Source organism: Poecile atricapillus, chromosome 3, assembly GCF_030490865.1.
Source record: "Poecile atricapillus isolate bPoeAtr1 chromosome 3, bPoeAtr1.hap1, whole genome shotgun sequence".
NCBI classification, from domain to species: domain Eukaryota; kingdom Metazoa; phylum Chordata; class Aves; order Passeriformes; family Paridae; genus Poecile; species Poecile atricapillus.
Window position 1 is genome coordinate 11,201,011 of NC_081251.1, and position 11,182 is coordinate 11,212,192.

Genomic DNA, 11,182 nt, shown 5'->3' on the forward strand with positions numbered 1-11,182 from the left:
GGCTTTACAGAACATTGTCATTTTTCTGTGTTGAGGTTTTAGCATAATTTCCTAGGCAGAGTTTGTGTAATCAGAATGTTCCTGATGTTTAGGACCAAAAGTGATCACTTTCAGTCAAATCTGTGAGCTAGAGGTCTCACCTTGACCCAACATACTTCACAGACCTGGACAGAAGTCTGAGATGCTGTGAATATCTTGGCTGGTACAAAGGCTACACTTTAGAGCACACCTTGATAACAGCAGATAATCTACCTGGAAATAATGCTGTTGATAGAACTACTTTCTTCTTAACTAGATTCCCTTAGGATTTACAACTGTTCTGTGATCTGCATGAACTAACTTTGGCAACTTCCAATGAGTTTCCAGGGAACAGGTGTCTGTTGCTACATGACTTGATATTTACACCATAGGTGTATTCTCTCTCTTTTATGCTAAATTTCTGTATCTCATTTTTATCCGTTTAACTGATATCCAAATGACACCACTAACATCTGTCAGGTGGTGTTTGTTCTCTTTCTCTCCCTAGTGGAACAACTGTCCTGTTTTATTATTTATTTTTGTCCTATATTCATACCAGAAGAGACAAAACCAAAAGAATGTGCTTTGCAGTGGGAGTAGAAATGGTGAATCAAGCTTGTCATGATCTGTGGTTCCTGGGTGAATTTGGCCCAGAATCTCACATGAGCCTCTGAAAGTTTGGTCTCTGTCCAGATGAACTGTCCTGTTATTGCAGAAAGCTCCTCTGCATCAATTATGGTTTCCCTCCCAGGAACACAGGCAATCATTTTAATGTTCTGGGTCCAAGCCACAAAGTTCTTTGGAAGCAAAGGCAAAAGCCTTGATCCTGCATGAAATACGAATAGAGACTGTTGGAAAGGTTTTCAAGTGTTCACACCAGTATGTGATGTTGATGGGATGCACTGCAGATTTCTGATGTACTTGGAGCTTCATATGTGCTAAAGGCTTGGTGCCCAAAACGTATCACATTTCCCAGCCCAGCCAGGAGGTGAGGAAGACATGAATTAACTGAGGCCTGGTCATTGTCTGCCAGGATGGGATAGAGTTACCTCACCAAATGGAGATTATGAAAAATGTTATTAGCAGATGTTTTTATGTGAGAGCTCAGAGTCCACAAGGAATTCAAAAGTATTTCTTAGCTGTGGAATATAAATTGTGTGTGTACCTTTACCACAAAAGCATGGCTACAAATTTCAGAAAGACCAGTCCTGCCTTTTTGAAGCAGAACATGGATCAGCTGTTCTTCATCCATGCATTATTAGAGCTGTAGATGTTGGGTGCAGGAAATAAAACCAGCATTTGACTCTAACTGAACAACTACATCTTGGTAATGAAAAGGTTAATGGGATCCTTAATCTCTATAGGAGTGTAGAGGTGAGTCTCATACCTGACAGGGTAAGCATGCAAATCAGTGAATAAATTAGAAGCTGAGTCATGTGGTTTACTATGTTTACCTTTATTTCCAATGAACCATCCACCTACAGCAAGAATGAAGCCTACTGGCCAGAACACCAGAGCTTCCAAGTCTTTTTTTGATCTGTGCACACACGGTACTAGGGGACTACCTCTTGCAGTGTCCTCCTGACAGCACTAAGGCATGTGTGAAAAGAGTTCACAAATTTACATAGCAGAATTTACATTCTTAGACACAGAATTCAAATTGACATTAAAGTTCAGAAGCTGATGTTAAGGCCCACAATCACTTTTCCTAAATTAGTTGAACGAAATGACCTTCCATGTTTCAGATCAGACGCTGTCTTTTAATTGTCAGGCTACTGTCCCAGGCTCGATGGCTGCTTGTCTGCATATCCAGCTGGCAGCATGGTGGGGGAGTAGAGCCTGACTAGTTCATGCAAGTACCTTCCAGATGAATCTGGATGTTTGGGGAGAATTAGGCTTGCCAAGCAGCCTCTGCCTGTTAAAATTATTTTCTTCTGCTCCAAGGCACAGCTTGGCTAGTGGACCGAAATAATCTTTTTCAAGAAAATTCTATGAAGTGGGGTGGGAGCTGAGGGAAAGTGTTTTCTATTTTTGCAGACATAGAAGAGAATTGTCTCTTAATAGCATTCCAGTCCACAAAACAAAACAAACAAGCAAACAATAACCACAAAACTCAACAAAAAATGTCTTGCTTCTCACGCTTATCAGGCTACTATGAGTTTATGACCTCGTAACCCTAAGCCAGTCACAGTTAAAAGAATAGAAATATTTTTTCAGTAGGGGAATAGAGAAAACTGTCCTTTATCAGCCTGTCTACAACACTGGAAGACGGACTCATAAAAAAGAAACTGTCATCCTAGACAAAATCTGGAGGAGGATTAATAATAAAACAGATGAATTCTGTGTGGAAACAGAACTCTGTCAGGGAAACCCAGTTCTTGTTCCCTTAGCTTCCAGGTTCCTGCACTGCAAAAGAATCCATGAAAGACAGTAAGACAAATGGGAATGTCTCTGATCACCATGATCTCCTGAACACAATGCTCCTTGCACTGAAGGCTGGACTGACATGACAAACACATGCAGCCTCCCCAACACATCTGCAGCCTTCTAAGTAGGGACATCAGAGATAACTGCCAGAGTCCTCACAGCCAGGTGATGAACAGCAGATTCTTTAGCTCCCTCAAGGATTTCCTACAGAATTAATCTGTTCCTGTAACAGAGCGTTTCCAAGTTCTCCTATTTTGACATCTCATAGGCAACTACTCTTCCTTCCTCATGGTCCTTGACTGGGCGTGGCTGTAACACCTCCCTGTACATGATTTACTACCAGAAGAGCGTATGGAAGAACATCCCAATATGGCTCTTACGCCATGTTAAGGATGTCCAAATCTGTGTTTCATATGCAGATGCAATGGTGTGGCCTGGCTAAAACAGCCTTTGGTGTAACCATGAGGCTCACAATGGAGTGAAGGGCAGAGAAGAAGAGTGTTTTCTGTGGTGAAGACAAAGAGAGAAGACGTCTGCCAAAAAACCCAGAGTGTTTAGATGTGCTTATACAGCCCTTAAACTGCCTGAGAAGTGCGAGAGACAGTCAAAAAAGACATGGTAAGGGTACTTCCAGAAGAATCTGCTGTTTCTGCTGCGGTGACATGAGCTGAGGTCAGCCTCAGAATGGACTGCAGCCATTAATAGCCCACAGGTAGCACCAACCTGTTCTTGGGAGCTTGCTATTGCAAACAGTTGTCATGTCCAGACAAGCCACAAGAAACCTGATTAAAGGCTCATGGGTTTCCTCTTGGGTTTCTTAGTCATTTCCTCAAACGTGCCAGGTCTTGACTCAGGACAAACATGGTCCTTAGCAGCCAAGTCAAGCTCGTTTCTTGTCTCCCCCAGAGAATATTGTCTCCCTGTGCTCTATTCCACTGCATGCTGGTCCCTAGGTCCTCATCACAAACTTCTCTTAATCTGTGTTCTTCTGTCCTCTTTGACTCTATCTTATCTCTAAATCTGCACTGAACTCCAGTATTGTGGGGTTGTTTTTTTTTTGCTGTTGTTAAACACTTTTTTTTTTTCCTTCTTTTTTTTTTAACTTACATTGCTCTTGATCAAAATTTGGTTACCTTTTAATTTTCTCTCTGTACATTCCTACTAGACTCTTCCATGGTTAGGGTGAAAACATTTTTGAGTGGGGGAACTGCAGTGGCCATTCCTTACTCTCTAAATGGGTTCATGCTGCCCCGCTTGGGATCACCAGGGTCTGGGATTAGTAACAATGCCTGCAAACATGACATGGAGTCGATGGCTGGTAACAGATTTTGGGCTAAGGATTCAAAACAAATTGGGCAGAGCTGAGGGGTTGCCCAAGAGCTTCAGGGCCAACAACTAAAGAGGTTAAATCAGGCCCCAAGCTGTGCAGGTACTTGGGGTTATTCCCCACCAGATGCAGCACCCTACACTTGGCCCCACCGAGCCCCACCAGGTTTCTCTCCGGGGAACTCCGCAGGCTGTGCCCGTCCCGCAAAGGGCAGCAGAGCCCTCAGGTGTCGCAGCCCCGCCCCGTCCCGTCCGTTCAGCGCCGTGCCGCGGGCCCCCGCCACCGCCCGGCCCGAGGGCAGCGCGCAGGCTCCCGAGCCGCTCAGGGACCACAAGCCCCAGCAGGCCCCGCGCGGCCCGGCCAGGCCCAGCATGGCCGCGGCGCTGCCGGCGCTGGTGCTGGGCGCGGGGCTGCTGGTGGCCGCCTGGCGCTGGCTGCGGGGCGCGGCGCGGCCCGGCCGTGGGGGCTCCATGCGGGGCAAGACCGTCATCATCACCGGCGCCAACAGCGGGCTGGGCCGGGCGGCGGCGGCCGAGCTGCTGCGGATGCGGGCCCGCGTCATCATGGGCTGCCGCGACCGGGCGCGGGCCGAGCGGGCGGCCCGCGAGATCCGGGCCGAGGTGGGCGAGCGGGCGGACGGCGCTGGCGAGCTGGTGGTCCGCGAGCTGGACCTGGCTTCGCTCCGCTCCGTGCGCGCCTTCTGCCACCGCGTCCTGCAGGTACGGGCGGGCCCGCGGTCACCGCGCCGCGCTGCCCCGGGCGCCGAGGGGCCGCGGCGGGCACGGGCTGGGCGGTGCTGGCGGCGGCTCCGTGCTCCGTGTTGGTGCCCGGCTTTCCGTGTGGGTTGGGCGAGGCTGTTCCCCCTGCCAGCGGCGCGCTCGGGGGGCTGGGGAAGCCGCTGAGGTCACCGCAGGGTTTGGGAGGAGGGTGTAAGCAAATTGGCTGTGAATTAGCTCCTGGAAGCATGAACTTCGTGCTAGGTCTATTTTGTTTTAAAAATATACTGGATGTTTTCTGTTCTGGGGAGAAAATTGTTGTTTCTGTATGAGATAAATTATATTTCTTCCTTTCTCACTGGTTTAACTAGCTTAACCTTTGTTGGTTTAAATTAGTGTTACAGCTCAGCTTTGCCACCAGAAAAATAAAAGTTGACAGGTGCACTGCTGACATGCTCCAGACATCCTTCTGCTACCTCCTTAGGCTGCAATCCCCCAAGGATTTAAATCTCTCACCCACCACTAGCAGAATCTAGTCAATAGACATTTTTGGATATATAAATTTTTGCAGATTCCCTGAAAACCTGAGTGTAAGTAGAACGGGGATTTTTGGTTGCTTTGCCTGACAGAAATGCGACTAGATCTGTGGAGCAGAGGGAAACACTGTTGGAGGCATTATTTCATTCCCACAGAAAGCATCTTTTGGGACTTTGATCTCACCACATCTAGCTACTCAAGTCACGAGACATGAAGTCATGGGAAGCCGGGTTTAATAAGTTCTGCTGCTGCTCAGAGATGTGCTTGTACTTAAAAGATCTTCAGACCCTGTTGTAAGAGGGGAATAAAACAGGGACTATATTGCATTAATTTTCAAACTGCTTTTCTAAAAGTGTCAAGTTTTAAGTTCTCTAGTGGGACACTTTGTAGTCTATATATATATATATATGTATACGAATCTCTTGTTTCAATGTTGCGGGAAAGCCTGCATACATGAAAGGATATAAAATTTGTGTAATAAGCACATACCAAAAGAAAAAAAAAAATAAGAGACATATTGTTTAACTTCGAAGAATTATATGTTTTATAGTACAAAGTATTAGAGTGGCTCTTAAGTGAGAAATAGATAAAGGAAAAGAGAGTGCTATCTTCAGAGAATTGCTGATGCCTGCATTATCACTTGAACGCACCTGAATGATGAGGGGTGCAAGCTCAAGAATACTTTCAAGAGATTTTCCACTCAAGTTTATGCTATTTACCTTCCTATCTGTGAGTCCTTTTTGGAGCTATGATTTTGGGATTTGTTTGGGGTTTCTTGTGTTTTTTTGTTTGGCATAAAGAAGATGTAAACATTGGCATGATGGGGAGACAGTGCATTCCCACTGCTTAGCCTTATTTGTGGGAGCTTTACTTTGCATGACTGAAAGTGATTATATCTCTCACTCCTTGGTGTCACTGGAAAAAAAAATAAAAGACTGAGATGTTGGAGGTTTCCTTGGGAAAATGGAATGTGAAAGTGAGCTTAGAGGCTGCAAGAAATAGCACTGCCCATCAAAGCAATGTTTTGTGCCCTCTTCTGCACTTGGTTGTAGTAGCTGCCTGCTTGGCATTGATCCCATCGCTTGGTTATTACATGTAGGAATTTCACAGAATAGCACATGTGGAGGTCTTGCTTTTTGAAATGTTAAGTGTTGCAAAATAAATCCTCCAGTCAGATGTTTTTCTCTAAAGAAGAAAGAAGGATCACTTTAGTGAGCAGATCTGCAGTCAGGACTCTTGACTGCTGTCCTGATATAGTGATAGTGACTGAGCATTGTATCCCTTTGGATGAAGAGGAGAAGTGAGTTTGATGCTCTTTGGATCATGCCTTTGGGACCCAATTATATGAAACACTGAGCAGCCACAAGTTCCACAGAAATCAGTCTGAGATTGAAGTACTTGAAGTTTTGAGTGATCGGATGCCAGCACCTTTAACTGAATGCCAAGTGTAAATTTGGGGTTTGCTCTTTGTATCTTTGCTGCTAATGGTAGTGAATTAAAAGAGAAATGGTGCAGAATTCATTTATGAGGTTCTCTATTTTTATCATCAAAATGGTCCAAGATTGTCTCGGCTGGTCTTCCAGTTCCTGCTCTGTGTTTAAAGAATTAAAAGCAAAGAAAACTCCCAGTGCTTTTAGAGAAAATGAATACCTTTGCCTCCGATTCATGCAAGCATAAATTGTGCTTTCACAGTTTTTTGTCAGAGGTTGGTAAGAGTGTTGAATTCGGAGCTTATTTTAATTTGGTGAGTTTTTTTAAAAAAATTACAATTTTGGTTAAATTGTGGAGCACTTAATTTTTGAGTGGATTCTGGAGCATGAAGTGCACGATGCATATATCTAAATTACCAATGCCACCTCTCTGTTAATTACTTATATTTTCTGATCCTGGAGAGTGTAACATACATCCTTGAGTCTGGTTTTTATGAACCTGAGCCAGAGAACTGATCCATCAAATTTCATGTGCCGAGCACCTCATAGAGCCTCTGTTCCTTAGTTCCTGAGTAGACCTATTGGCCTCACACTATGTGAAATGTGAGTGTTCTTTTTCTGTGAGTCCTGCTCCGTAGTTCTCACCCATCAGCAGAGTGATGTGTACTGGTTTTAAAGTAAGACAAGTTTAAAATAATGAAAACATTACTTGTCAGAGTTTTTAATACTATCCCAGTGAGATGATGGGTTTGCAGTGTAATGGTTCCTCTCCAGCCCTGAGGATAATTCCTTGTGCTAACACCTTGTGTTCCATGCTTGCAAGTCTTTTGCACTAGATCCCTCTGCTACAGCAGAGATTTGCCGTAAATTAATGTGTGTCCTCTTGCAGTGCAAAAGATGGGTTACTTTTAAAGAGGAAAAAAAAGCATGACAAAGGTAATTTATCACTGAATTGCTGTAGAAAAAGCTGCACTTGGAGAAGCTGATGGTTGTGTTCTTTGCCTGCTTTAGAAGTTGATACAGACCTGCTCTCAGGTACTTGCATCCTGCTGGGGTCAAGTGCACAGTTTAGTGGTAGTAGTCGTAGTTCAACTTAAAGGTGGGGTTTTTTCCAGCAATGCTTTAAGAGAATGTCAGAAAGTTACAGTTCAGAAAACTAGAAACTCAATTATTTTTTAACAATGCCTAATGAGAAATTGAAGAATAATAATGTTTTATATGGGAGTTCTAAAACTGAATTATTTTTTTTTCTTTCCTCTTTAAAGGAAGAGTCAAGGCTGGATGTTCTGATAAATAATGCAGGGATATTCCAGTGTCCATACATGAAGACAGAGGATGGTTTTGAGATGCAATTTGGTGTAAACCACTTGGGCCACTTCTTGCTCACCAACCTTCTTCTGGGCCTCCTCAAAAATTCTGCCCCAAGCAGGATTGTTGTAGTGTCCTCAAAGCTTTACAAATATGGAGAGATCAACTTTGAAGACTTGAACAGTGAAATAAGCTACAATAAAAGCTTTTGTTACAGCCGAAGTAAACTGGCTAACATATTATTTGCCAGGGAGCTGGCCCGTCGGTTGGAAGGGACAGGAGTCACCGTCAACTCCCTTCATCCTGGGATTGTCAGAACAAATCTAGGCAGACATGTGAATATTCCTTTGCTGGCCAAACCTCTATTCAACTTAGTGTCATGGGCTTTCTTCAAAACGCCTCTGGAAGGAGCCCAGACATCTATTTATTTGGCCTCTTCTCCTGACGTCGAGGGTGTGTCAGGAAAGTATTTTGGAGACTGTAAAGAGGAAGAACTACTGCCCAAAGCCATGGATGACTTGGTTGCAAGAAAACTGTGGGATATCAGTGAAGTGATGGTTGGTTTACTGAAGTAAGTGCCAGGGGTTGTCTGCAAAAAAGAATGCAGATAGCTATGCAGTGCATTTTCACAACAGTGAAATTCTCACTTTAAATGCTGTGGGAATACAGTGTATTTTGTTCAGTAAGTACGAAATAAGAGAGTGATTTATGTTGGAACTCTGTTTTGAAATGAAAGACAATCTTCAATAGACACAGGCATTCAGAAAAAATCTGAAATAAAATTTGTGGGTGTGAAGATAATTTCTGGTGGTTAAATCTGCTTAGAAACTTGTGTTTAACAAATAAAAATTAAGCAGAAATGTGTTTTGCAATATATACTCACATTTGTCATTACATGTCTGGCTGGACAATGCAGGGTGCTGATGGTGAAACACTTGTGTAAAAAATTATTTGAAAATAAGTCTTAATAATAGTCATCTTTTTTTTTTTTTTAAGCCATCATAATGACAAATAGAATAAAGAGTTTTCCTGATATCTTGCACTGTAATTGTTGAGGCCTCCGAGTGCCTTTCAAAGGCTTGTCAGCCCCATGGTTCAGTGAACAAAATCGTTGAGCCGTGCGCAGTTTTGCTGTGAAGCACAAAGTCAGCTATTTTTAGTGATGTTGCTGCTATTCAGCTTGTAAGTATACTTGGTTGTGCAAGTTGTATTTTTATTTTCATGTGTGTTGAATTGCTGTTTCTTGAAACCTTGGGTTTCATTAAAGGGGTAGTTGCAAAATGTATAATGGTCTTGATAGGACTTTGCATGGCATGAACTGTGTAAGACCTCATGCAAATTAGACCGAAGAGAATAAGCTTCTCAGTGTGTTTGGCTTGACTGATGGCACTTTAACTCAGTAACGAGGTTCCATAAATGTCTCATACAGCTGACTGAATATTCTTTAATAAAATCTTTTGAAAAGAAGACATACCATTCATTCTTTTATTGTGGGAGATATATCAGAAACCAGCAGCCTTGATAGAGTAGCCTTGTTTCAAAGCACATGAACCCATGTGTTGGTTTAGGGAGCCTGTGGTGTGGGGTTGGTAGAAATAAAATCCAGTGAAATACATGAGTATTGCATGAGTCTACTGTTCTTTTGTTGTTTTGGGTTTTTTTTTTAATTCCTATTACTTATGATTTCATATTGACATTTATACCTTTTTGGTCTACATTATTGAAAAGTGCTAGTAGTTAAGATATATAGTATAAATATGGAAGAATGATTTAGAGTGATCTTTTAATATTACTGAGAGAGGGAATCAATAATAAATTATGTATCTGTTAGTTATGTAGTTATAAATACATCAGTTCTGCACTTCAGGTGGTGGCCAACTAAATTTTTAAAATTCTTACTCTTATTTTTTATTCAGACTCTCAGCATACTTTAGCTTTTGCACTTGATCTTGCTTTCCCTTGCCTTCCCATTCCCCAGCAAGAGTCTATACTGAGCAAGTGACTTGGGTGAGGCAGAAAGCAGCATTCCAGAAAATCAGAAGGCAAGCTACAAAGCAGGTTTGTAAAATCATGTAACAGGTTGAACTTTGCACTAACTGTAAGGCAAGGTGTAGAGGTGAATGTGTTGTCAAAGCACACTGTGAGTGTTGAGAAAAGTTCTCTAAGTGATTCTGAGGGAATTGTGCTACATACTTTAAAGAAGTCCTGCTTTGATCTTCAATGATTCATTTCAAGTTTTAATTTTGAACAGTTGTAAATGGATGCAAGCAGCACCTTTAGCAGGTAGCTGAAAAACGAGGAGTTCATTAACTGCTCTGTAAAGAGTTACAGAGAAGCTGAGCCAAACTCAGGGTTGTGTTTTAATACTACTTTAGCAATTCTAAAGGAACACTACTGCATTGTTCCTCTGCTGAAATGTGTGTACATCTCTTGCAAGGAAAGCCTTGGATGCAAAGGTGGACAATGGAGAGGATGATTGGCCTCAAAATACTGCAGTAAAGAGCTGCACTGAAACTGCCTGAAGAGCAGAGATAAGTCATTTTTAGACTGAATCACCTACATAGGATGGCACTTGCCTTCAAAATAGCAAAGATGGATTTGTATTGAAATAGGGGATGCAGAATAGGAAGTCCTGGTTGTATGTAAGAGGCCATACTGTGTACATCTACCATGTACTTGTTTTTGTTCTTTTGAAAAATTGTTGAAATAAGTGTCATTGTCAGAAAGGGATCACGTTCCTGTAATCTTAACTAAATTACAGCCTCATTCCAGAGTAGACTAATCCTAATGGACCCTTAATGGAGTATTAATGGATGAATATTACCTGAAAACAGTTTGAAAGGATAGATTGTAGGCTTTTTGCAACATCTGAAATAAGTAAAATTTGTCACTTTAAAGGTTGAATGCCATTTAACTGCTGTGGACTAGAAAGCTTTAATTACTTCCTTGAGGCTGCTGTGAATGTTTCTTTATGTGATGCCTTTGTTATTCTACTGGCATCCAGGAACTAGAGTCCTCTGAGGTTGACAGATCTACAAAAGCTAAGTGCAAAACCAAAGAAGCGTCCTTATTCCAACAAACAGTAATGCTGACTCAGTCTAGCTTAGAATCAAACATTTTGGCTAGGGCAATATCTCCCTCTCCCCCTCCTTCTCCTCTCCTCATGATTTGAGGACTGTGGGCTGAATGTCTCCTCTAGGAGCTGGTAGCACTCTAAGAGAAGATCAGCACATTCACACTTGCCCCCAGTGTAGCAGTGCCTCCAGAATGATGTGGCAAGCTCTCTGTATTACTGTTGTATAACCAATTTGTATCGAGAGCATACAGCCGAAAATGTTGCATTCAATTGCCTTCTATCACCATCACCATAGATGGAGGTGATGGGCGGAGGAGGTGGAGAGCCGCAGCAGGGCTTAACT

At 42.8% G+C, this 11,182-nt stretch overlaps 1 protein-coding gene across 1 annotated transcript; it reads left to right on the plus strand.

The window, feature by feature from the left end:
• Positions 1–4,103: 4,103 nt before the first annotated feature.
• RDH14 (retinol dehydrogenase 14) lies at positions 4,104–9,226 on the plus strand. Its single transcript, XM_058835689.1, has 2 exons — positions 4,104–4,491; positions 7,721–9,226. The coding sequence occupies exons 1-2, from the start codon at positions 4,144–4,146 to the stop codon at positions 8,336–8,338; spliced, it is 966 nt and encodes a 321-aa protein (XP_058691672.1). The 5' UTR covers positions 4,104–4,143; the 3' UTR covers positions 8,339–9,226.
• The last annotated feature ends 1,956 nt before the right edge of the window (positions 9,227–11,182 follow it).